The 26,162-nt window shown below is 38.1% G+C and overlaps 1 protein-coding gene and 1 pseudogene across 1 annotated transcript; both read right to left on the minus strand.

Annotated features, from left to right (window-relative positions):
* Positions 1–2,835: 2,835 nt before the first annotated feature.
* Positions 2,836–7,461, minus strand: LOC126797546 (zinc finger CCCH domain-containing protein 3-like). The gene is made up of 7 exons (XM_050524191.1): positions 7,222–7,461; positions 6,555–6,724; positions 6,349–6,402; positions 5,330–5,446; positions 4,948–5,247; positions 3,410–3,670; positions 2,836–3,309 (listed from the first exon to the last, which is right to left on the minus strand). Exons 1-7 carry the CDS (start codon positions 7,283–7,285, stop codon positions 2,965–2,967), a joined length of 1,311 nt encoding a protein of 436 aa, XP_050380148.1. The 5' UTR covers positions 7,286–7,461; the 3' UTR covers positions 2,836–2,964.
* A 1,969-nt stretch (positions 7,462–9,430) lies between these two features.
* On the minus strand, positions 9,431–24,469 carry LOC126799242 (protein argonaute 16-like; annotated as a pseudogene).
* Positions 24,470–26,162: the final 1,693 nt, after the last annotated feature.

Raw genomic sequence — 26,162 nt, forward strand, 5'->3', positions numbered from 1 at the left:
AACCTAGAGAGTTTTCAGTAATGGTGTGAGATTACATGATCTATTGTGAATGGTTAAAATCAATGATCTGTATAGTGCACAGTGGTCAAAGCATATAGACAACCAGTATTGCATCGTGCAATTACATAACATGTTGAAGACCGTTGTATTTTTCTTTCAGTATTTGAAGTTCAACAACTGATGACAGTTTGTTTTTAGGTGAAAATTCTTAGTTTATGTTGATGAATTATGTTTCTTGTTTTTTTTTATTATAAGAAGAAAAAAGAAAATGCTTTGTACATTTGGGTAGCGAAACTTAAACGGAATTTAGTCGAAGAGCTTGAAGAGACTCTTTCGAAAGAGTGTTGGACCAAATCATCCATTATATGGATAATTCGAACTTTGTATCTAGGACTTTGATGTCTCGCATTATAGGTCTAAACGTTAAAGGGTGATGAGTGAGTTTGGTGATGAAAAGGAATCTCCTTCAATATGAGACTTGAACTTGTTGTTTTAAAAGTTAAAACGCAGTTAATTTAGAGCGCTCCCTTCAGTAATGGGAGCAGTACGTGCGAGCATCTGCATTCTGCAAGGCCAAGATAACCTTTTATAGTGTCTTCTAATGAAATAACTGAACCATCAAAGTTGAGCTTCAAGAAAAATGGTGAGGACAGTTACCGCTACAGACCATTTACATGGGTTACTTACAGTGTCGCCGACCAAGTCTCAACAAAGGTGATGGGGTTTTGGGCCATGCTCTGACGGTCAAGTCAAACCATTTTCCAGACCACCGTTCTCACTCTTTAATTTCATCATCTCCTCCATGTTCACGCCCCTTACTTTCAATTTTCTAAGCTATCAAGATTCTATCTCTTCCTTGGTAGGTTATTCGTACATGAATCATCACTATAGGTCACAATCTTTAATCATTCTGCAAGAACTCATAGAAAGCAAAAGAGATATATATATCTCATCGAAGAATTGGAAAGAAAGAGATTCATAAGAGGTTTGATATGATGGTCACGTACGAAATTGAGCACATTTTTGCAGTCTTCATTCTCCAAGTCCAAGTAGCCAAATACGAATTTGAAAATAAATTTCATTTATGAGAGAATGCTTACTTTCTACAAACCAAATAATATCTACTCTTAATGAAAATATTATATTTTGTCAGTAGAACTCATTTGGTTCGCAGAAAATAAGCATTCAGACATGAAAGTTATTTTCGCGTTGGTTATCTAAATTAATATGATACACTTGTTGGATTGAATGGAAAATTGGGAACCCCTATTCCTCTTTTTTTTTATTGTCTTTCATTTGAATTACTTTCCTTTAGAATGTAATGAAACACTTTCGATCAAATAGAAAATGAGAGGTTATATTCATACCTCTTAAAATGACATTTGGACCTCTCTCTTTCTCCTATATAGTTTTGACTTAGTCAATGCATAAGAAATTACCAAAAAACATATAACAATAAAAATACAAGGGAAATAATTAGATAAGTGTTGTAGAACATATGAAATTGGTCTCCTCATCTTATTGCATAATCCCTTTATATATGGAAAATATTACAATGGTAATTACATCGTACATTATAATGACAATAATGATTAAACGTTACACAATAACTATTGAATGCTAATCACTTAATCACGTCTCGTCTGTTACATTGACGAAGACACATAACGTGTTTTTCCTTCAACAATAACTTATCTATTTTAAAATATAAATGTAGATAATTATCTTTTATATTTATTGCTAGAAACATCTCAAAATGGGATATCAAATTTCACTAATGATTTAATTAATTACCTTTTTTTTAAAGGAGATTAATTACCTTTTTTTTAATCATCATTAGTAAAAAATTTAAAGTAGATGATTAACATCAAATTAAATGTAGATGATTTAATGTATAAACTATATAACTATCTAGAATTTCTTATAAACTTTGATTTGAGACAAAATACAAAACTTGTACATATACGTTATGAATGAAAAAACAATAGTTTACCAATTTTATTATGAATTTAGAAAACAAGTGGAATAGTGAATTAATTCGATAAGAAAATTTGTGTGATAATTATGTATTTTTCGAGTTGTATATAATAAATGAATTTAAAATAGAGTACATATGAAAGAAATGAGTAAATAGTAGTCAAATCTCAAATCAGATAATAGGCATTTTAGGAAAACTATAGAGGTCTAAATAACATTTTAGATTTTTGTAAAAGGAAAATAGATGTCTACTGAGTAAAAATGTCTAAATACCGTTTTTGAAGTTATGAATAAAAGTTCCTATATAAAATTATGAACCACTATTTCTCTTTTCATCTATCTTTCATTTTCCACTATTAGAGGGCTGGGTGGATTACCTTTGGGAACTAAGTCGGCCATCTTGTACATTAGCAGCCCTAACTCTAATTAGTCCTGAATTATGATGCTCAGGCCTTCCAAAGTATAACTTTTGCAACAATAATGTATTGTAAGTTAAGACAACACATAGCCAATTGCTCATGACATTGTACATGCAATTTTGAATGCAAAGTCCCCACCAGAATTAGTTGACTAGCGCACAATTTTGATTGCGAATTTGGTAATTGGTTAAATTTTCTACAAACTGTAACTATTTTCTCTCAATTATCGACTTTCCAATACCAGAGACTTCAAAGTAAAACCACTTAACACCTTGGCCATCTCTAATGAATTCGTTGAGGGTGAATGCGATTTTCACACCCGCAAGGAAGATTAATATCAAATGTAAATGAAGAACTTATAAGAAAAGTCATTCAAATAAGGAAAGACAGTTAAAAGGAGGGTTGAAAGAAAGAAGAAGAAAAATAAAAGAAAAAGGCATCTTACAAATTCCACATGCGTTTTATTTACCACAAAAATGTGTAATAAATATTCATCCTTTCAAGGTACTGATATAAGAATTAAACATAAGTGCACCAACAAAAAATATATCCGGGTGAAATCTGGGCTTCACCCAGATTGGTCTTGTACAGTTTCAGAGGAAGATGGTGACGGGGGTAAAGTGCCAGTAGCTTGTTCAGGGGATTCTTCTGGCACCTTCGTTTCCGAGTTCTCATATTTTTCAGTATCTGGCTTTTGGACCTGATCAGGATATTTTGTTGATATAGAGGGGGAAGTTTCAAAAGATTGGGGAGATATCCAGCTTCTGGGATAACTTAGCAGAGACGAATCAAGCAGCATAGGCATACCGAAACTATAGTTACTGGATTGTTCCATATATGGGTGATCAAATCTGCAAGTTGGTCCGTATTTGCAGATTCTGTACATGATGTAGTTTGAACATAGTGGTTGCCCCTGCACATACCCAAAAATTAAGCTGCTTGTAGTGAAAGCTAATGATAAAAGAAGCATTCTCTGAACACTGCATTGGTTGTGCACTACAGACAAAACTTACAGGTCTTGAGGGAAGTCCAAGTGGGGTTGTCGCGGACTCTGCAATCCTTTCTTTTGGGTGATGGTATTTGCATTCTGCTCCATACTTGCATGTTCCAGTGTTCATAAAGTATCGGCACTCAGGTTGATCAGGCCTCTGCGGAAGATTAGGAGTTGACAGTAAGTGAACCTGCCCATTGGAAGCCGATTCCCCCTGAGTTCTAGAGTTGTACGTAAGATTGGATCCAAGAATGCTATTTGAAGACACAGGGCTCAAGTTTCCCTAATAGAAATAAAATCAAAGTAAAGAAAAGCTCAACACACCAGAACCACTACGTGTCTTCATGTTAATATGAGAGGATGAATAGACATACAAGTATACAACATGTAATTGAAATTTCTTCCATGGTTTCAAAATCTTGAACTAAATTTTAACATGAAAATAATATCTCTTCCTACCTACGGATTAACAATAAGCAAGAAATAGCGAAGTGGACATATTCCAGTCAGGTTCTCAAAATGACCTACTTTCTACAGAATTATGCAAATGACTACTAAATGAACACCAAGGTACATATAAAACATTTGTTAGAAAACAATGCATCACTTTCAGCTGAGCTAGATGAGATAGTTTAGAACTGCCCTTGCTGCTTACTGGAAGTAAAAAAAAAAAAAACGATTGAAAAGCAAAAGCACATTTACTTTTCTAAAGAATATGTAGCTCTGCACAATCTATGAAACTGTGACTTAGGGCCAGTTTGACACAGTTTTTGTACTGCTTTTGGAGCCGCTTTAGCTTTTGGGAGCAATTGATCATATTTGATAAACTTCTCTAAAGCTGCTTTTGACTCAAATTGATTTTGACAACAGCTGAAATTGAAAAGCTAGGGGAGGGTAGCTTTTGAAAGTGGCTTTTGGCAAAAACACGGAGCTACAATGTGTTTTAATGAAATTTTATGGGCAACCCATTTTGTCCTTAGTCTTTCCTAAATATTACATGCCCATAAATTGGGTTCTATTTAATTATAGTGGATAAATATTTTTGTGTAATATTCTAGATGAATTTTGTTGAAAATTGAAGTGTTTTAACATAAATTTTTTATTTGGTTCAAACAATGTATAACCAAAACAATTGCAAATAATTATACTAACAATTGGAATAGCCCATAGTGTATAATTCATATAATTAATACACAAATTAAAGATGAATGAATCATTTTGTCCATTTTAATAACACTTCAAACATTTATTAACATTTTAGTAATTATACACACTAAAAGCCATTTTTGTTTACAACTTACCACACACAAATAATAGTTTTTTGCTCTCACAGCACTTTCCAAAACAGTTTACCAAACGCTTTAACAGCTTTCTCTCACAGCAACTTCAAAAGTCATTTTGCTCACAACAGCTTTAAAAGTCATTTTACTCATAGCACAGCTGTACCAAACTGGGCCTTAAACAGACAAAACATAGTACTTTCTAACAAATGCTTGACACTAGTAGGAACATTGAAAAATAGCAAACTGTTGTTCTATTAAAATAACATAATACACTCACCATGTAAGTATTCCATCCATGGGCAGGTAGAACACCTTGAGGGGGAGAAAGAACAACTGCAGGCATGTAAGGTTGAGGAGTTGCTAAACGTGGGCCTGCTACATATGGAGCTCTAGGATATGACCAAGCGGAAAGTCCACCTGTGTAAGGTAAACCTGAAGAAGGCACAACAGTTGAGCCTGTAGAACCAAACGCAGGTAAGGCAGTTCCAATTGATGGAGGCTGCGGATGGTGAAACTTGCATGCAGCTCCAAACTTGCATGATCCAGTTCGCATGTAATATGGACATGATTTTTCTTCCTAAGAATATCAACAAGATTGTTAAAACAAATATTACTCTTGAAGATAATCAATTAGCACTGGGCAAAGTAAAGGTTAGAACCTGATGCATGGGCAATCCTAAAATGTTGAATACCACTGGTCCAGCTCCTCGCCTGTCCCTTGGATGATGGAATTTACATGTTGATCCATATTTGCAAGTCCCTGTCTTCAGAAAATACTGGCACACATGTTTGGATAAGCAGTCACAAATGTGCCAACCCGAGCTTGGTCATTCTCCATGTCTCACAGAATGTCAAACAATCATGAAAACATTTATGCACATCAAAACTATCTCACAAGAACAAGCATTTGTCAATTTTCTCACAGAAATTCTTCTACATATTTTTTAAAATTTTGTGGTATCAATTTGTGGCACTAGTCCCATTACCTAGATCCTCAAAAAGAAAAAAACAATAGAAGAAGAACAGAACAGAAGAAAAGGAGGTCAATGAGAAGGAGGCACATAAGCACAAAAAGCACATATACGCTATTCTTAAACCATGCAGATGCAAGAATTTTAGAAAGAAAAAAAGAAAAGAAATTATGTCGTAACCCCTGTTAAAAGACATAAAAGAATCAAACCCACTTGCCCAATTAACAAGTACAAGCCAGAAAAATAAAAAACAGTAAACTGCTTGTACCCATTTGAGATGTAGGAAACTGACCACAACTAGAATACATTTAGAACAAGCTTGTTAAAGTTGTGATTATTCTGTTAGCTATTCCTTTCTTTCCCCTTAGAGAATAATCAGAACATATTATCTGTAGTAATCTGCCCTTCAATTTCATGTGATGCATATTTAACCGGGGGTACATGTTATCAACAACAGACCAATTATCTCAGCTTGAATTATCAATTTAATAAACTCTGACTTTATCTGTTTTTCTATTTAAGATTCTATAAAGGAAGCAAATCAAATAAGCACGCAAGTAATATAATACACAATTTTCTCCCTTTGTTAGCTTAGATGACTTATCAAATATCAATAAAACGAACATGATATAAACCACAGAAGGAATAACATTGAACAACAAAGACGCGTATTAATCAGAACAATCTCAACCGCATTAAGACCTTACCCCGCAGTCAGGTTGTCCAACTCTTTCAGGGAGTTCTCCACTGTACTGAGCAGCCTGCACATATGATAATGCAACAGAAGGTTCAGTTGAACTGTACTGTCTAGTCTAGAGAAAAAACCAGTGAAACTCCTCCCAGCAGCACTTCAATCAAATGAATAAACCATATCAAGGCTACACAGAGCATGTAAAAGGAAAATCCCAATCACCTGTGAAGCATATTTAGGGTGATTGAAACGACAGTTACTGCCATAACCACACAATCCAGTCCTCAAATAATATATGCAATCAGGTTCACCAGGTCGATCAGGGTACAGGTTAGATTGCGCCACACCTCCCCCATCTTGATTCTCATTGATTGTCAACCGCCAAAACGCCTCTGCAATGCATACATAATGTGATAAATTAATAACCAAAACCAGATCTCTCCATATCCAAAGCCTCAATCTGCATTGTCTAATCCACACACAGCTCCTCAAAAGAATTAACTCGACTACACAAAAACAAAATCAAAAAACTTCTAAAAAACTGAGAAAGGAAACTCTTTTCAAACATATCCACCTCCCAAAACAACAGAAATATCCAAAACTCAGTAACACACAAAGAGAAAGTCTCCGAAAACACCAAAAAAGCTACACTGGCATCAACTGATCAACATCACAGCTATAAAACAATGAAAAAACCAAATCAAAATCCTTAATTTCTCCTAATTCAAGGACCGCAATCTACATTGCACCTACCACCAAACCTAATCAAAATCATCACAACACATTTCTTCCATCATGATCACAAATTTCACACAAACCATAAACACGTTCCAATCATCATATCAGATCGTTAAACTCCCAAACAGGTGCATAAAAAAAACGGTGCTACCTTCAACGTTACCATCGGACTGATTCGGAACGCCATTCTTCTGAGCCTGCCGAGTGTCCGGCATCGGTAGCACGGAGATTGCGTGCACCCTCCTTTCCGGCAAAATCAAACCACCACAAACAAACCAAACCAAATACCTGTAAACAAATTTCACCGCGGATTCAAACCGGAAAAAGAGTCCGTAATCGCCGGAAATCGAAAACGAGAGAGAGAGAGAGAAATGTCAGATGATGAGAGAGAGAGAGAGAGAGAGTGTGTGTGTGTGTGTGTGTGTGAGAGAGGAACAAAAAGGTTCCTGAAAAATAAAGAAAGAAGGAGAGGACTAAGAATCAGAGAGAGATGGTATAAATAACTCTTTACATTTGTGACCATAATGACCATTTGTGTAATGCTCCCACAATTTCATATTTTCATTGTTCTTTTTTCCTTTCTTACAGGGAATTTATAAAAATGCCCAGAGGATCGAAGAAACTAATTAAAAGGTTTTTTTTTTCGCTCGTGTACGAATAATTAAATTGGCTCCCAGGAATAGTTGAAATGACGGATATGCCCGCCACATGGTGAGAGTAGAGGCTTTGCGTTTGTTCTTTTGGAGTTATTACGATGTGCGGTAATGCGGAAGGGGCCGCGGCATGTATAGTCGGTGAGGGTGTTATTGTCCTTTTGAGGGTGTGGTGTGGGAGGACGCGTGGCGTTGGAGATTCGGGAAAGGACGATACTATCCGAGGGTGGGATGACGAAGCTCGCCGTAAGAGTGACGCTAAGGGTAATAACGTCTTTTAGGGGGAGTGTGGAAAATCGTCGCCGTCAAAGGTGATTTCTAAAGCAGTGTGAAAACGTGGGAGGTTTTGGTGACATTTGGACCACTGACCTCTGTGGGACCCATGGATCCCTCTGATTTGATATTAAAAAAAGAGAACCCATAGGGGGCCTATTTGATCCGAAAGACCAGTCTACCCTCACCATTTATTAGTTCCGAGGTGCTGCAACCTAAACCTAAACATTCCCTCTACATTCCTATGTCACATTCAAAACCAAAACAAGAATCCCCCTTCTCTTCTCTTATGTATTTCGGGCAACTAACCTAACCTTCGTTTTGGTAATTAACCTAACCTCAAACTACTAGCTTAACTAACACTAATTTAAGACCTGTAGGAGCCATTTTGCATGATCGTTTTTCGTATTAACACAACACGAGTAGTGATTTCGTTTTCTTAATGCCGCATATGTTGAGTGATTATTGTTAGGTACCTAATGTATTATGAACCAGATGTTGAAGGGGCAAAGTCGTCAAAATGCGATATAGGAAAGAAGCAAAGTCGCTATCGGGGTGATTTGACTGGAATTGGGAAAAATAAATTGGGAGGACCCAAGGGAGGGGTACGATCGTCCAAAGAGGGGTTAATTTAGGCCCAAGAAACCCCCTCTCTATCTTGCTGCATACTAACCAGGTGTGGGACCCGGCGAGATTGGACTCGACCCGGTGGTCCACAACAACAAGCGGGAGCACCAAAGTTTTGATGCCTCCTCCACCACGTGTCATGCGTCCATGACACGACTTTGTGGAAGCATCTGATTGGCTGTGAGGGGGAGATGGTAATTACCGTATAGTAACTGCGGCAGTGGACGTCCCTATCTGAGATTTACCGTGGGTGGAGGTCAAACCTATGTCTTGGTTTCTATATATTGATTTATTTTAACCTGACTGGGTGGATCACTCTTAATTCCACGTCAATTGTCACAAATCAAGAATTTGTGATGAATGTAGCATAGTAAGACGTAATGTACATAACCATATCAGTTTAACACAAAGCAGAAAAGTAAAACAAGTTGCATTAAGCGTCATTTGCGTGTTTAATTTCACATAGAACTTGCTAGATTTCTTGATGAGTTGCAATCTCAAAAGCATGAGTTTATGAGCATATAGACTAATGGTGCTAGGAAGGTGTCTTTGGAAATTGGATGGTGAACTAACAAAAAGGGGTTATAGTCTGTGTTTGAGGAAAAAGAAGAAGAACCAAAAGATGACAGAGACTGAGAGGCATATACAAGTAGGAAAGGAGGAGGAAGGTCGGCAGTTGGTCAAGATAGTTAAAGCAGCTTAGCCAAAATGGTTGAAAACTACAGGCAACGAAGCTGTTTATTAATTTAGGGGTTTTAGGTAGACATCCATCACTATGATTTAGACTCTTGTACAAGAAAACTAAGAAAAGAGTCAAATTTAGGAAGAACGCTGAAGGCAAATTAACCTAATAGAAGATATGGTACCTTCACTTTAGGACTTGCATATTCTTCTGTCTTCTTTTAAGTGCATCTCTGATCAGCTAAGTAGTATTCATCTGCTTAGAATGATGTTCCCCCTTTATTCCCTTAGCTGCTACAAGCAACTTTCCCATAAATCTACAATCGTCGACACTATGAGCACATAATCTGTCGCCGATTTCCCACTTCACCTAGCACATTGCTTTGTTTCGCTTTAGTTTCACTGTTTCAGTAGCTTTTGACCCTTGGAGTCAGTTGATCATTTGATCAGTTAATTTTCACCCCAATTCGAGTCTATTGATCATAATCTTTTCTCCAGTTCAAGCTTCTTCTTTTTTTAGTTCTTGGGATGGAGTAGTCCAAATCGTTAAGTGAAGCTACAATTTAAGTTCTATGGCAAGCAAAATGAAGTTGCATTCCACCTTTATCATATCAAAGCCTAGGGAGTTCAGGTACCGGGATACTCTCTGATGCAGTGACACCGTCCCTTCCTGATGATGAAGTTTCTGAGAAATCTTCAAACTTCATAAACTGCATTACTTGTGGTGCAGCAAGGTGCGCATAACATATAGGCGCAACTGCATCATATGATAAAAGTTCCAACGGTCAGGAATCAACTACTAGATTTTTCGCTTCCAAGAAAAAAGGTAATTAAAGCAACAAGTCTGGTTTTACCAATTGAGACTGGAGTTGTACTCCTTTGGTACCTGCAATATGGTTTCAAACATGTAAAGGGGCAACAGAAATGAATGGTTTTTCATAATGGAGTGATCAATTGAAACAAAAAAAAAAAAGATGTGTAAAAGGAAATGGATCAGGTTTTGCAGTTCATTGGCAGAAAAGCCAATCTCATCGAGCAAGACATGATAGTGTGTTGGCCTAGAAGTTCCCTGTTGTATAGGAAGCAAACTAACAGAAAAAAGACATTAGGTTTGCAGAAATGGAAACAGAAGTTGTAGAATCAATATCTGGCATATACCAAACAATACTTACAATGGAGCCTTTGTGAGCACATATGTAGAAATCATAATTAATTGGATGCACAATATTCGTGTCCACAACTGTTCCTGCAAAAAAAAAAGTAATAAGACAATTGGTGTTATCAAATAGCAGCAAATCAAAAGGTGGAATACCTGGTAGAACATTATTCGGAGGACGTCGTTGACGTTGAGCATTATTTGGGGACCTCGTTTTTTATCATAATCCTGGGGAGCAGCAGCTGGGAGTAACTTTGTGTTATGGTTCTTTTGAGCCACAATCACAGTAAATTTTGGAACCTCATCAGTACCCTCCAGCCTCTCCAGGTGTTTGTAAGCCTGTAAAATCAAAATGAATATATCAATATTGAGACTAAAAAGAGCAAAATTTTGGAAGCTAGTAATAGTATGTCCTATATATGAGTTTCAGTACAACACACAGACGGTCCACGAACTTGTTTCTGCAGCAAGCTCATCAGAAAACATGGAAATATACCTTTATAATTTGATCCAGCTCTTTGTTCAAAACGTGCTTAAACTGTGATTCACTGACTCCATCCCTATCCCTATCCCCGATTCCAAGTCCATATTAATCAAGTGAAAAGTCCATATTAAAATTGAGAAAGAAACTGAGCAGCATGGAAAATTTGGAGACATGGCCGGACCTGAGATTTAAAGGGCCTAAGTGGGGATATGAAAATGGTGCCCCTCTACTATTTTAATAAAATAAAAAATGAACACCAGACTATCAAAAAAGCATATAGCTAGTGAAATCTGTGTCATACAATAATAACATATAATATATATTTAGTATTATTTATAAAATTACTACTGGAATGAAGAATTTATGATTAACATGAATGAACTTACTTCTATGGTTCTTAGAATAGAGGAAATCAACAAACAATCAAACAAAACCCAATTATCCATAATTCCATTACAATATAAATCATCAATTTCATTCGTAAATCATAAATGCACAATCAGTCAAGCAATTGTTACAAACCTTTCTGGAAATCGACATCGACCTGGATAACTGGAGCTACTCAATTTGAAGAGATGACTTAGGCGATAGAGTGAGAGGGAGTGCGGCTGAGGGAGAGAGAGCAAAAGAGACCGAAAACTTTTAAAATTACAAGACATGATGAATTATTGATTCGACTCTTCGATTCTTGTGATTCTAAAACCTAGAATATCTCAATAACCATGGGATTTTCCTTGTTCGACGAAGAATGTTCTAAAGATCTGCCGTGTATTTGGTATTCTATTTCCCTATTTGAGTTTTGTCTTCTTTAATGTACAAAAAAAATTTTATGGTGCCTCTTTAGGCTTTGGTGCCTGAGGTGATGGCATGTTGGGCCTACCCTCAGGTCCGGGCAAGCTGGGAGAAGAGGATTTATAAGGTAAGGTAAAAGAATTTGTGGACATGTTACAGCCTCTTTCGAGCCTGAATAGCTAGGTTACAGCAAAACTACACTATAAAAAATTCAAGGGATAAAAGAAAACAGATGAGATACTAGAAATTAAGGCTATATATACACCTGAAGATGATAATCCATCTTGGTTTGCGGCCATCAAAACTAACATAAAAATCTTAAAACAATTCCCTACAAAGCAATGGCGTTTTCAAATGGAAAAAATATATACATAAATTCTTAGATGCGGACGTCCACATGGTCTGCACCGTGCGGATTCGGCGACCGGCAACGCACAATGACGGTGCAGATGGTGTCGGCCATGCTCCTCCTTCTCGCGCTCCTGAAACTTAAAATTTCCGCATGGTGTCTAGAGACTTGAAATTTAGAGATTTTAGCCGTTGTGGGCCGACGCTGCAGCTCCGACATGCATAGATAGGAGCGCTGGGAGGAGAGGAGCACGAACGGCAACATCCACGCCATCATTGCGTGTTGCCGGAATCACCGAATCCGCACGGTGCGGACGTCCGTGGCAGAGACGAACTATATATATACAAAGAGGATCGAGAGAGGACGTTCGCAAGTGCAGAGGCGATTCCGGCGACGTGCAACGACGACATGGATGGTATCGGCCGTGCTCCCCCCTCCTGCGCTCTCGTATGTTTCAGCTAGTGCTCCAACGCCGGCCCACAGTGGTCGAAATCTGTAAATTCTTGTAAATTTCAAGTTTTTTGGAAATTTGCCGATTTCAGCCGCCGTGGGCCGGCGATTGAGCTCCAGCCGGCACATAAAAAAGCACTAGGAGGGGGAGCATGGCTGGTACCATCCGCGCCATCGTTGCGCATTGCCAGTCGCTAGAACCGCCGACGTCCGCACTTTTAGAGAGTTGCGGACATCCGTTCTTGATCGGGCTTGTATATATATAAACCATGTGATTAAAAGTGTGAAAGTAGTTGGAAAGGAAATATGAAGGGATTCTTTGGGAAATGAAAGTAGTTTGAATAGTTATGTGATCTACTACTCCATATACTAGCTAATGCCATTTATATACCCCATTATCCCATCATCTTCTCCATTCAGTGGCTTGTGTAGAGAATCAATCATCTCTGCTCTATGTGTCACAATCCCGAATTTCGAATGATAAAAATTTGAATTTGAAGCCATGAAAACTCTAAACAATCTCAAATATATTGAAATCATCTTATCATAACAGTGTATCGAAACTGAGTATACAACATGACTCAGTCGACTTGAATAATACACAACCAATGGAAATGTAAAATTCACTCAATCCTCACCACAAATAGCAGAAAAAAATCTTCGACAATCTTCAGAGAAATCCCACTAATTCTGCTAATCCACACCTGCAGAACTATCCCCTACACCATAGAATAAGTGCACCGGGATTGTAAATGCAAACCCGATAACCTTTGCAGCTCGTATGAGTAAACCAGCAGTATAACACACATAGTATACAAGAGAAAAAATACCGAAAATATTTAATTATAAATGCACTCATAAGTCACAGGACGACTCATCTGGATGTCTAAAAATATCTGAAAATATAAGTGCTCATGAGACATTGGGCAACTCATCTGTTTACCCAAATTACATTTATAATACGGGTACTCATGAGACCCATGTACTCATCTGTTACCCCTCATGCAGTATGCCGCAAGACACTGGGCAACTCATCTGTTACCCCTCATGCAGTACACCGGAAAACATACTAGAGTTCTAATTGAATCATAACTGTCACCCGGCCAAGGCTAGGTTCTGATATGCCAACACGTCTGAAAACAAAAAACACGTCCGAAGACAGAAAACGTTTTAACAAGACTGAATGTTAAAACCACGTACAATAATAATTCATCCATGTTATTGTACTGCAACAAAGCGACTCTTGCTCAAATAAAATAAATATAGTAGCAACAATATAATTCATTTGAAAATAAGAACGTAACAATATATAATATAACAACTCATATATATGTATCGTATTTACCATTTATACACACACACAACCCACTATATTATATACATGTCATAGTTCACCGCCAAGGGTAGACTCGTCATAGTGAGATTTACTCACATTCACCATAGTCCATAATCACTAAAACCTTTTTAAAATCATTTATTAAAATAGCGTTTCACTTACCCATGAACCGTAGACGATCAAGTTCACGTAATTAAACCAAAACATATTTTTAAAATAATTTTTATAAACTAGTGATGCAACGACTATGGTGACAACTCAAACTAAATTCAATAATTATAATACTACTTCGATCATGATGATTATTGTGAGGTTTACTCACCTTAATTCCCACATGCAACTTCCACGACACCGAAAACGATTTCCTCACTCGTTTCGTCGGTCACCTAATAGAATGATAAAATGCTTAGAAAACGATACGTAAAATATCAGGTGACGATTTTAGTACAGCTAAATGTTGTTCATAAAACACTGTTCATGGTTTACTGTTTTATTAAATACTGTTTACATTTACTGTTTTACTAAACATTGTTCACCGTAACTGTTCATGAACATTGTTCATAGTACTGTTTATGTGGCGCCACTGTTTACTGACCGCCATCAATGACCACCAAATTTCACCACCACAATCTAAATGATATTCCGAACAACTTCTTAGTTTACCACAAAATCTAATTCTGAGCCTAAACACTTCAATTTAACTAAAACCGAAAAGCCCCAATTTAAAACCTATAATTTCTTTTCTTCAATTTTCCTAGCACACAACGATTTGGGTTAAATCTTTTAGAGGGTTTATAGTAGGGCTGGGAGTTGGTACCGAAAAAATGGTACCAAAATCGTTCGTCCCGTACCGAATACCAACGGGACGGGATGAATCGGTACACATACCTGATATCGAACCGATACCGATACCGAAAGGCTATAATCACGATGGGTCAGTTTCATATGATCCGATACCGAATGGTACCGACCCGAACCGGAAGTCTAAAACATATTTTTGCCCATATGTTTTTTTTCAGGTTTTAGGGTTTACAAAGACATTCCTCTCGCCTCCAATTGAGTTCTGACTCTTCTCCCTCCATCACCAATTCGCTTCTATCACTGATTCGCCTCCATCAATCGACGCATCCTACAAGTGGTAGCTCCCTCCATCACTTATCCCTTCACCAATTCGTCTCTCAGAGTCTTTCCACCCAAGTTCTTCAATGGGAAACTGAAAGTAAGTGTTTCATACTGCGTTTCATACTGTGTTTATTTGATTTAGGTCAATGTTAGGGGTTAGATTTAGCCTTTAGGTCTGATACTCTGTTTATTTGATATGTGGCTTGTTGGAAGAGCTTATAGTGGATTTTGTCTCCTACTTCAACCAAACTTTTGATTTCTTATGCTTTGGAATTGTATTAATTGTGTATTGTTGAGTAGTGAGTCACATTGAGTGTATCAGTTAGAGCTATATATGTTTTGTTGTTTGATTTTGGTAAACTATTGGAGCTATATCAACTGTGTGTCTATTGGAGCTATATATTTCCCGAAGCTATATGTTATTATGTTTTGTTGTTTAATTGATACTACTGCTCAAGGCAGAAAATTGTGTTACTCTCTGCATTGAAGAGCATGACATATTATCTATTCTTCTTGCATAATTGAGATTAAACTCTATACACTGCTGTAATTAATTTATGACCTTTGTTCCTTGCTTTCTATTTGTTTTTCAGATAAAAAAGGATAAGAAGAGAGTCGAAGATGATCGAGTCGAAGATACAACACCAAAGGCTACAATTAGTAGTCTGTTGTTGGGTTCTTCCCAAGGTACATCTCCCTCAGTCCCTGAAACTAATGTAGTAGAATATGATGAACTTATTACTCGGGCTGCTAGAAAACGTAGCCCAATTTGGAAGCATTTTAAAGAGTATAAAGTTACTAAGATTGTTAAGGTGAAGGGGGGGAGAAGATATTGTCATAGAAAAATGGAGGGCTAAGTGTATTTACTGTCCTAAGGGTAAACTAGGAGATTATGCATGTGATTCAACATCAAATGGAAATTCTGGGATGCATAGGCATATCAACAAAACCTGTAAGTTTTATCCGGGTAGGAGAAGTGTGCACAAAAATCATAAAGTGATTGATGGAGATAAAAGCAAGGGTAATACGATGAAAATGGTGGCATTTAATGAAGATGAAGTAATGCAGGCTTGTGTTGAAATGGTAGTAGTTGATGAGCTTCCTTTTAGCTTCGTTGAAAAGCAAGGGTTTAGGCATTTTTGTTTTGTTAAAATACCTCAGTGGACAGTCCCTTGTAGAAGAACTTTAGTGACTAAGTTTTTGGCTTTGTATGATAAGACGAAGAGGAAGTTGAAGCATAATATCAGTCACCATAGGGTATGCCTAACTACGGACACTTGGACAAGTGTTCAAAATGTTAACTATATGGTGTTAACAGCCCACTTTGTTGATGACAAGTGGGAAATGCATAAGAGAGTAATCAATTTATGCCCTATATCTTCTCATAGTGGGAATTTAATTGGTCTTTTAATTGAGTCTTGTTTGCTACAATGGGGGATTAGCAAGGTTTTGACCATCACTGTCGATGCAGCAACAAATAAGTGTGCTATTGAGTATGTTAGGTCCAAACTGAACAAAAGAGAAAAATCAGAAGCATTTTAGGTGGTAAGTACATGCATGTAAGGTGCACATCACATATCACTAATTTGATTGTTGGAATTGGATTGAAAATGCTGAATAAAGCAGTGTTGGCCATTAGAAATGCAATGAAGTATGTGCGTTCTTCAGCATCAAGGTTAGACAGTTTTAAGGCTGCTGTAGCAAAGGAAGAGATCCCTTGTAAAGGCTTGTGCGTTATGGACGTTCCCACAAGGTGGAATTCAACATTTCTTATGTTGGAATCTGCTTATAAGTTCAAAGCAGCCTTTGTAAGAATGGAAGTGGAAAATGCTGATTTTGTAGCCTATTTCAAGGAGCCTGATGAAGAGTTTGATGAGGATGGTAATATGATTTCAACCATAGGTAAGAGGAGGAAAGTGGGGCCACCTAGTCACGAATATTGGGATAAGGCTGAAGTGTTTGTGCAATTTATTAGGGTATTTTATGAAGTTATCCTAAGAGTTAGTGCAAGTAACAAACCAACCATCCACACTACATTTCATGATATTTTGTCTATGGAAAAGGAGATTGAAAAGCTCTTTGTGCTTGATTAATTGCAAACACACTCGGCATCCGAGAAAGTTTTGATGGACATGGCCAAGAATATGCAAGAGAAGTTCTCAAGTATTACAGGAGCTATAAAGACTTGAATCCATTGGTGTTTATGGGGCTGATCCTTGATCCTCGATTTAGGCTACAACACATAACTCACTTGTTCAATTGTGTAGAGTTGGGGCAAGAAGAGGTGGAGCGTAAAACGACGGAGTTACGTGGAGTTTTATTGTCATTGTATGATGAATATGCACCAAAGGATGTCCCTGCACAAAAGAAGGTTGTGAAAGAGGTTGAAAGCTTAGTCGAAAGCACCATTACTAGCACTAGTAGTAGAGGATATAATTCCTACATTAGTGATTGGAATTAGCTTTGTGAATTGCTGAACTTGTGATGTTATTTTTAAACTAAATGTTGTTTGAATTTGTGATGGTGATGTACAGATGAAGATTACATGTATCTTTTATGTGAATTTTGTTTATGATGGATCATAGTTAGTGTAGTTAATCATGTATAAGTAGGTCAGCAAGGTGCACACTGGAATCTGCCAGTTTAGTACCGAAAAAGTACAGAACGGTACCGAAACCGAACGGTATCGGTTTAGTTCGGTATCGAGGTTGAAAATAGCGGTAACAAACCGATACCGAAATATAAAATCGGTATGCTATCGGTATGAGCTGAATCCCGAACCGTCCCATACCGGTCTCAGCCCTAGTTTGTAGTATGGAATGACACCTTCAAAATGGGACAAAAATCTTACCGATTGGTTGCTGGAGGATGGATATCTGACAAGTTGAAGTTCGGCGAAATATGCATTTTCGGGGGAACTTCCGGGCTTCACCGCTCTCAAACGGCAGCGAGATAGTGGGTGGCGCTGCCACCAATCGACAGGGGACACAACAACCTTTCAAACGTGACCGGTGTGCCGCTCTATGGTGGCCGAACGGCCCAAAGTCGGCCGCTCGGTGAGAGAATTTCTGGATTTTTTTCTGGGGTGAACAGTACGCATCCGAATTTCTGATTTTTCTCCCCCTTTTTTCTCTTTAATTCCCATATTTATACTATTTTCCAAAAATGTCCAAATATCTTTTTATTCGTAACTTCTTCATATGAACTCCGATTTAGACGTGCCGCGTGTCCACGAATTCGTATCGACGAGCTCTACGACTTTCATGTAAGAAGTTTTTTAGGAAACCCAATTAGTCAAAAGTCAACTCTTAGACTCGTTAAATTGAACGTTCCCGAATAATTAATCTTTCGAACCATTTTGTTTTTCATCCTCGTGAAATAAAATTAGACAATGACTAATTAAATAATATCAGGAAACTCATTGGAAATTAGATATGAATTTTTGAAGTATTACACTATGAACTTTTTGTGTCCTTACCGCTGCTCTATACCGTGAAATTTGTGGCAATTCCAGAGAACCAACAACCTGATAGCTCCAAAAAATTATAGGAGAAAAAATAAATGAAGTGGAAGATGTATCAAAAGAAACTAAACAATGTATTACTGCAGCGACAGAAGGAATATCTGATCGACTGGAGGCCCATGAGATACATCCATCCCCAAAATCATTGTAGGAGTATCGTTTATCAAAGGAACAAGCCCGGAGTATTCTGCTGCCAACAATGAATTTATTCCGCCAAGCTGAATAATAACAAACAGAAGAAATTAATTGTGTCCGCAAATAAAAAAGTAGAGACAGAATTCCAGCTTTAGTTACTTGCCTTGCAATTGGTTTTCAGTACATTAGTGAGGTACTGTTCAGAAAGCGCACTTTCATCATTTCTTTGTAGGTGCCGTCTCTCCCTAGTATTACTTTTTGGAGGAGAAATGCACTGTGTGACGATACCCCAGTCAACATGGCATCGTTTTTTCCAGGGTTCTGTACAATGTAGATGAGCATAAAGCCATACCATAAATATCAGAAGTTTTTCTTTCTCGTGAAATACAGAGAATGAATTGTGGTTTTTCAGGAAGAGCTAGAATCCGGTCAAACATCTTTTCAACTCTTTTAACAGGGATCTTTAAACTTGGGTTCCTCAAGCAATATTTTAGGCACGTAAAAATGCTGCACAGTTAACATCAATTTGAGACAGTACCAAGTTTAGAAACAAACAAAAAATCACTGTCAGCGTAGCCTACAATGCCCTTCTTCCTCCCAGTGTCACGAAGCTGCTCTGATATGCTATTAGCGTCACAATTTTCCGAAGAGAAGTTGACAACAACCCATTTGTCAATGGGTTTAGACTTCAGAAAGGGTCTGGTACGAGGGAGGTAGGAGCATCAGTATGCTGAATTATGGCTAAACTAACGTTAAAATTCGTGGTCAAAAAGGAAAAGAATCAAACTCAGCATTTGTCTCAAGAGTCGAAGATAAACTGAAATACTGAATGTATGTAATTCATAATCAAGGTGAGCATAAAGATCGGGGTAAAGTGATCTTGAGTAAAGCAATTCAACCCCGCAAAACTCTTGTTGTTTGGAAAGCTCTTCATGGGCGTTTACTAACTGATGATGCTTTACAACGGCGAGGTTTTTCACTTCAATCTCGTTGCCTCCTTTGTGGAATTCATGCATAATCGAGTACACATCTTCTTTTGTATTGTTCTGAAATTGTGGCTTTATGGAAATGAGTTTGCCTTCTATTTTCTCATTCATTCTCGCCTTGGGGTACCCTTGATGAAATGTTTAATGGTGTTGGTGTTTCAGCGTTCCCAAAACCTAAACATCAACTTTAGTTTCTAGTATCCTGTAATCTAATTTAGTTTATTTGGATCACTAGGAATCTAATGCGTTTCGAATGTAAGATTTTTAATATGTTAGAAGCCCAACGTCATCTTTTGGAATTGTTCAGAGAATCTGCTTTATATTCTTTTCATCCTTACAAGAAACATCACGAGATGTCTATTTTCTCTATTCTTGGTATCTTACAATTGTCTGCCAATGCTACCAGCTTCATCCCGTTATTTGATTAAAGGTTTTTTGGCTGAGGGTTTGCTATTTGCTAGGGTTTTTATATCTATGGTTTTGGATGTGTGTGTACACATGTCGGATTGAGCTTTTGTTTATTTTTTTGTTAGAATTTATCAGACATAGGAGATCAGGTTTTTTACCCCCTCCTTTGATAAATAAATCAATTAATTAAAAAAAACATTTGATGAAAAAAAAAGTGTATGTGTGTGGAGAGAGAGAGAGAATCTCCACAAATATGGGAAGAATCAAGTTGTGAAGAACATAAAACTTGGGATTTTTGGGAGATTGTGTTACTGATGTCATGATGTATGCTACTGATTTTCTTTTTTGCTTGCATTTTCTTTGAAAATGAAAAATTGAAAGCTTTCAAATAATTACAAGAAAAAAAAAAGATACAATACCTTGCCATTGTGGTTCCATCTCCCATCTGAAGGCATGCAATCACAATTGTTTCCTACCTTCAACTGTTCATCAAAAGCAAATGCCTTAGAAGATGATTAGATTCAGTATCAAGGACAAGTAGACATTTCTAACCTTCGGAGCCTCAAGCACACGACCTTCAATCTTTGTCAATTCATTCTTAATGTCTATTCCGCATGCAGCAAGCACATGATCATCATTGTAGCCACAATTCTTTACTTCCTGTGACGTCAATGATTAAAAGAATATTGCAACATGCACAAGTAAAAAAAAAAAGAGGCATTCTGGGGACATGCAAAACTTACATTAGTCAAACTACCTATTCTATCCTCAGGCGACTGCCTTGAATTTCCAACTATAGATGCTCTTTGATTTGGAGTCGGTGCTTTTTTATATCGTTGGAGTGAAACAAGGCGGCAGAGCTAAAACAATAAGAGAAGGGAAATGGGTTTAATGGGGGGAACAACAAGTTAAGAACATAAGAGATAGAGAACATTAGTTATACGAACTACAGAACAGGCTACAGACCTCAAGTGGAACATAGTTGGGCCTATTTGGTTTGCCAACATCAAGACATGGCAGGTTTGCTGAATCAATGAGTTTTATGCGACGATGTTGGGTAAAATACTCGTATACAATGATGTCCACCGTCTGCTCCTTAGTAGTGCCAGCATGACTTTTCAATTTCAAAGGAAAACTAAAGAAAAGAATAGTAGAAGACAACAAAATTCTCAGGTAGGATGAACACTTAAGCCAACAGGCAAAGAATAGTAGAAGACAACAAAATTCTCAGGTAGGACGAACACTTTAAGCCAACAGGCAAGGAATTTACTTTGGGAGATAACCACATACTATTGCTCACTGCAGCGCTTCTGGCTCAAGCCTGTAATTTTGAATTCCATGTTGCTATGTGTTGTCTTTATCCTCATATTCTTAAGAATTCTTTTAGCCTGAATGTTAAAATGAGATGATTATTCAGAAACCATAGTTGATGGCTACATCTGAACCTTGACAACCATTAATATATTTTTTTAACCTTTGACCAGTCAATGTTGTGGACGTTGTTTACACCCTGACCCAGGTTAGCTTTCAGAAATTCAATCACTGGTCTAGGTGTTAAGATCACTGTAGTAGAGATATCTGCAAGAATCCATAAAAACAAGTGACAAGTGTAGGCAACTACAGAAATCAAAGAAATGACAAGAAATGAGTGGGACGGAAACTTGAATGGAATCCCTGAACAGTACTTAAAGTTCCTTGATTGTCTTGATTTTCTTTAACAGGAGTGAAGCGTCTGGAGTCATCCTGAAAGAATGACTGTCTTACTAGAAGACATCGCCTGTGCATGTTTGGCGTGATTGTGAAAAAAAGTTCCAAGGAAATCGCACTACAGTAACAGGAAAGCAATGAAGTAAATTAACACATGAGAAAGATTAATACATGTTAGCTGCTTGCTACCTTAAGACCATGTGTCCATGTCTAGCACCCTCAACGCATCTCGGCCCTCATCTGCATCAGCTCCTCTAAGGGCAAGAGCAATTGGCTTCAGAGGTATTTTTTCAGCATAACTTATCTTTACATTGAAAGTCTTTGTCCGAATAGATTGTTTCATTCGTTTTTCAGAGATATTAGAACACCCAGTTTCACTATAACATCAAGAAAAATAATTAAAACAAGACAAAAAATACAGATCAGACAGTGCAGGCGATTTTTGACAAAAACGAATTTTAATGTCAAAGAGTGGGATAAGGTACAGTGAAGCCATACAGCCGAGGAAGTGATTCCTCCAGCAGAACTGTGTAATTGAGCTTATGCAGTGGGAGATGACCAACTGTGTACAGAGCTTTCTCCCCATCATATGCAAAGTTTCTGCCATAACGTTCCACAAAGTATGTTTGATAAAGCTTATCAATCAGTTTTTGCCCAATTCCTGTGCCTGGAAGAACTGGCTTATTATCTTTATATGACTACCTGCAAATTAAATAGTATTACTGTTGGAGATGAGAAATCTCACATCTAAAAAGTGATAAAGAAAATAAAATTTATAACACATAATCTGCTATATATAACCCAATAAATCATTTCTACAAATCCCACAAATCACGCTCACAATTACATTATCACATTGATATAATCCAGAGTAATACAATAAACTCAAATCACATAAAATTCATATGGCTTTATATACAAAATACTGGTAAAATACAGCATCTGGATTTTTCACTAAAACTTTAAAATGGTTTGCACGCAAAGGTATGCGCCGTCCAGTAGTTCCAGTCTCCTGTGGTGTGGCCTAGTCATAATAAAATACTTGGGACGAGCCACTAGTTCTGGCTTCGAGTTGGTATTGGCGTGAATCACGGAGGGAGAGGGAATTAAGGGATGAATTATTGTTAAAGTGAATGATTACTTGATTATATATAGGGCATTAGTATGTATAGATTGATTAAGTGTGTAATATACTTTTGTACTTGGGCTCTGTTTTTTTTGGGTTTTTTTTTTTTGAGTTTGGTGCGAGCTCGGCTGGCATAACCCGCAGCATCCTCCTCCCGGCCCTCTACGCTGCTTCCAGCAGCTAGTGAACTTGGTCACAGCCTTGGACCCTCCGAAACAACGTGCTTGGCCAACTCACCAGGACGCACAAGCCTCACAGCAACCATCGTCATCGAGGCTGCGGTCCAGCGGTCCAGAGTTTCTATTTTGCTTTCCTCTGGTATCATATTTTGCTGTGCGGCCAATTCATATTGCTTTCCAAGTACGAACTCATTCATTTGGAGAAACTTGTGAAGTATAAACCTCATTGAGCCCATTGTTGGGGTCTGCAAGAAACTACCTCTTCTGCTCTCCTCATGTCCAGCGGTCCTCCCACGCCGCCCGCCTGTGCTCTTCCGTGGTATCCCGCCCGTGATCTTCCACCGCCGCCTCGACTCCCAAGCTGCAATTCCAAGTCTCGCACCTGCCTCGACTCCCCCCGCTGCACCTCCAAGTCCCGCACCTTCGACGACTTCTCCACCGAAATCCTCACACCTTCCGCCGCACCACACTCCTCCATTGGCAATAGTCACAGACCCCAAAATCTTGCTCAGCTCCTCGTCGTTCCTCCGCACGATTCGATTCTTCTTGTTGTCCCTAGCTGCATTTCCAGCAAGCTCCAAGACCTCAGCAGCGAGGTACTCAAGAACAGCCGAGAGATACACCGGAGCTCTGGCACGCTCCCCAGAGTCACCACCACCCGACGTCGTTGGAAACGACGCTGCGATTCCACAATAGTTCGGGTAATCTCCCGACCCGCCCGCCCGCCCGGATCCGATTTCGGACCGGCCCAAAACAAATCCGACCCGACCCGGCTCATATCAGATCCGACCCGGACCAGCTTCGACCCGACCCAGACCAGCTTCAACCAGACCCGACCTGGACCAGATTTGAGAGTGCAGGTTCACCGACGGTGCACGTGTGCAGAATATAGAGGTATGCAAATTATTATGGCTTAGAAATTTGCTACAAGATTTTGGTATTAAGTCAGAGTGTGCTATGCAGTTGTACTGTGACAACAAGGCAGCAATTGATATTTCCCAGAGTCATGTTCAACACGATCGTACAAAACATGTGGAAGTTGATCGTCACTTTATAAAGGAGAAACTAGACGCAAAAATCATCAGTTTTCCTTTTGTTCCAACAGAAGAGCAACTTGCCGATATGCTCACAAAATGAGTGTCTAAAAAGGTCTTTTATGATTCACTTAGCAAGTTAGGCATGGTTGATATGTATGTACCAACTTGAGAGGGAGTGTTGGCATAAATCACAGAGGAAATTAAAGGATGAATTATCGTTAAAGTGAATGATTACTTGATTATATATAGGGCATTAGTATGTATAGATTGATTAAGTGTGTAATATACTTTTCTATTGTTGGATGGTATGGCAGGAGGGGGGGGGGGTGGGGGGAAACTTGCTTCCCCACCTGCATTTTCATCAACAGCTACCATCGTTTACTCAAAGTGATCTACCAGGCACCAACTCGAGGTTGAATTAAGCCTGTAAAGTAGAGAACCATAATTGTCAGCCTCATTGGAATGATATAGAATTAAATTTACGAACATTCAACTACACAAAGATTTATGGTCATTCTGATAACACTACTCGTCAGTCGTCACACTTAAGTGAAAGCACAATCCATGATCCATTATTCCATTTGTTCTGTCTATGAATATTGAGTCAGACTTCATAGAGTAACATATACTTACGTATATGCTCAGAAAACTCTTATAGCAAAGGTTCTCTATCAATTACAGCAGATCATCATGCATTAATCATCCATGTACTCAACATGTCTTTAGAATATAATGAACGGTTAAGAAGGCAAAAGTTTCTAACAGTCGACAGATAAACAAACAAACACAGATGATGAATGGTGATAATAATCATGGGTACGTAGTCACACTTATGACTTATCTAAATCAAACATACAGGATATTGAAGTAAAATGATGTGTAAACGTGTATAGTCTAAGCATTGTCAAAAGATAAATACCAAATAAGTGACAACAATCGTGAGATGAATTAGCAAATGATCAAGAGCAAGGCAGATGCAGAGCAACAAAAGAGTACGTACGTGATTTCAAAGATTGCCAGCAGCTGAGCAAGAGGGAGAGGGAGAGAGAGGACGGCAGGGAAAACTACTTATATATACAGGCGTTTACTGCGACTGTATAACTGCTGCCTAATTATGACCCAACTCTTTTATCTTCCTCGGTGCCTTTCTAGTTTCTACATCCCCATTCTAATTTAACCTTGAGCATTCCGATTTTTCCAAACAACACCAAACAGCTCCCAGTTCACCTTGCGTCGCCACTTTGCTAATTCGATCAAACAAGTTCAAAAAGCTACAGTCCTTCCAACTTTTGAACCCATATGCCAACGAACTATGTCTCCATAGTTGCTTGGCAGGTTCCTTTTCTCTTTTATAAGGAGAAAAAAGATCAGAACTTTGTTTAGGGAAATTGAATGATGTGTTAATGTATGACATGCTCACATGCATAAAATTATGGTAAGGTTAGTCAAAACTATTATTCATATTAATCCTTAGGATATTTTAGGCTTCATATGCCTAAAACTCTGAGGTTGAAGATCAGACAGAACTGAGTTTTGACTTTGAAAATAGAAAGTAACAAACATTCGCTTATGTGTGAGATATGCATATTTGAGAGAGTGGTGGCACTAGTGCCACTCAACTGAAGCCAAGACCTGGTCGAACCAGGAAAGAGCAATTTACTAGTGTTTTATTTATGTAGAGCATGATTTGGGTGGAAAATCATGGTCGCAGAAAATTATTGGTCTTTTGTTTGTGTGGAGAAAATGATCGAGTTGAATCCCACAGTGCTTGGAAGTACATACGACATATATTTGCGCTCAACTTCAACCTCACTTAAAGAGACACAATCCGCCTAACATCCGCCTAGGCGCTTTGCCTTGCGACCATTTCGCTCTCCTAGGAGAGTAGAAGATTTAGCCGACGAGTATATCGTCGCAAAAGTTGCATCTCCTTTTACTTAATGTTTAGGGAGCTTTGCCGTCGAATACTTCATCTTATGCCACTTGATAATAGTAGCTGGAAAGGATACAGACGCTTATCCAGTTATCCTTATCAACCTCAAAAACCTTCAAAGTCCTATCCATGGAA

This window comes from Argentina anserina, chromosome 6, assembly GCF_933775445.1.
Source record: "Argentina anserina chromosome 6, drPotAnse1.1, whole genome shotgun sequence".
NCBI classification, from domain to species: Eukaryota; Viridiplantae; Streptophyta; class Magnoliopsida; order Rosales; family Rosaceae; genus Argentina; species Argentina anserina.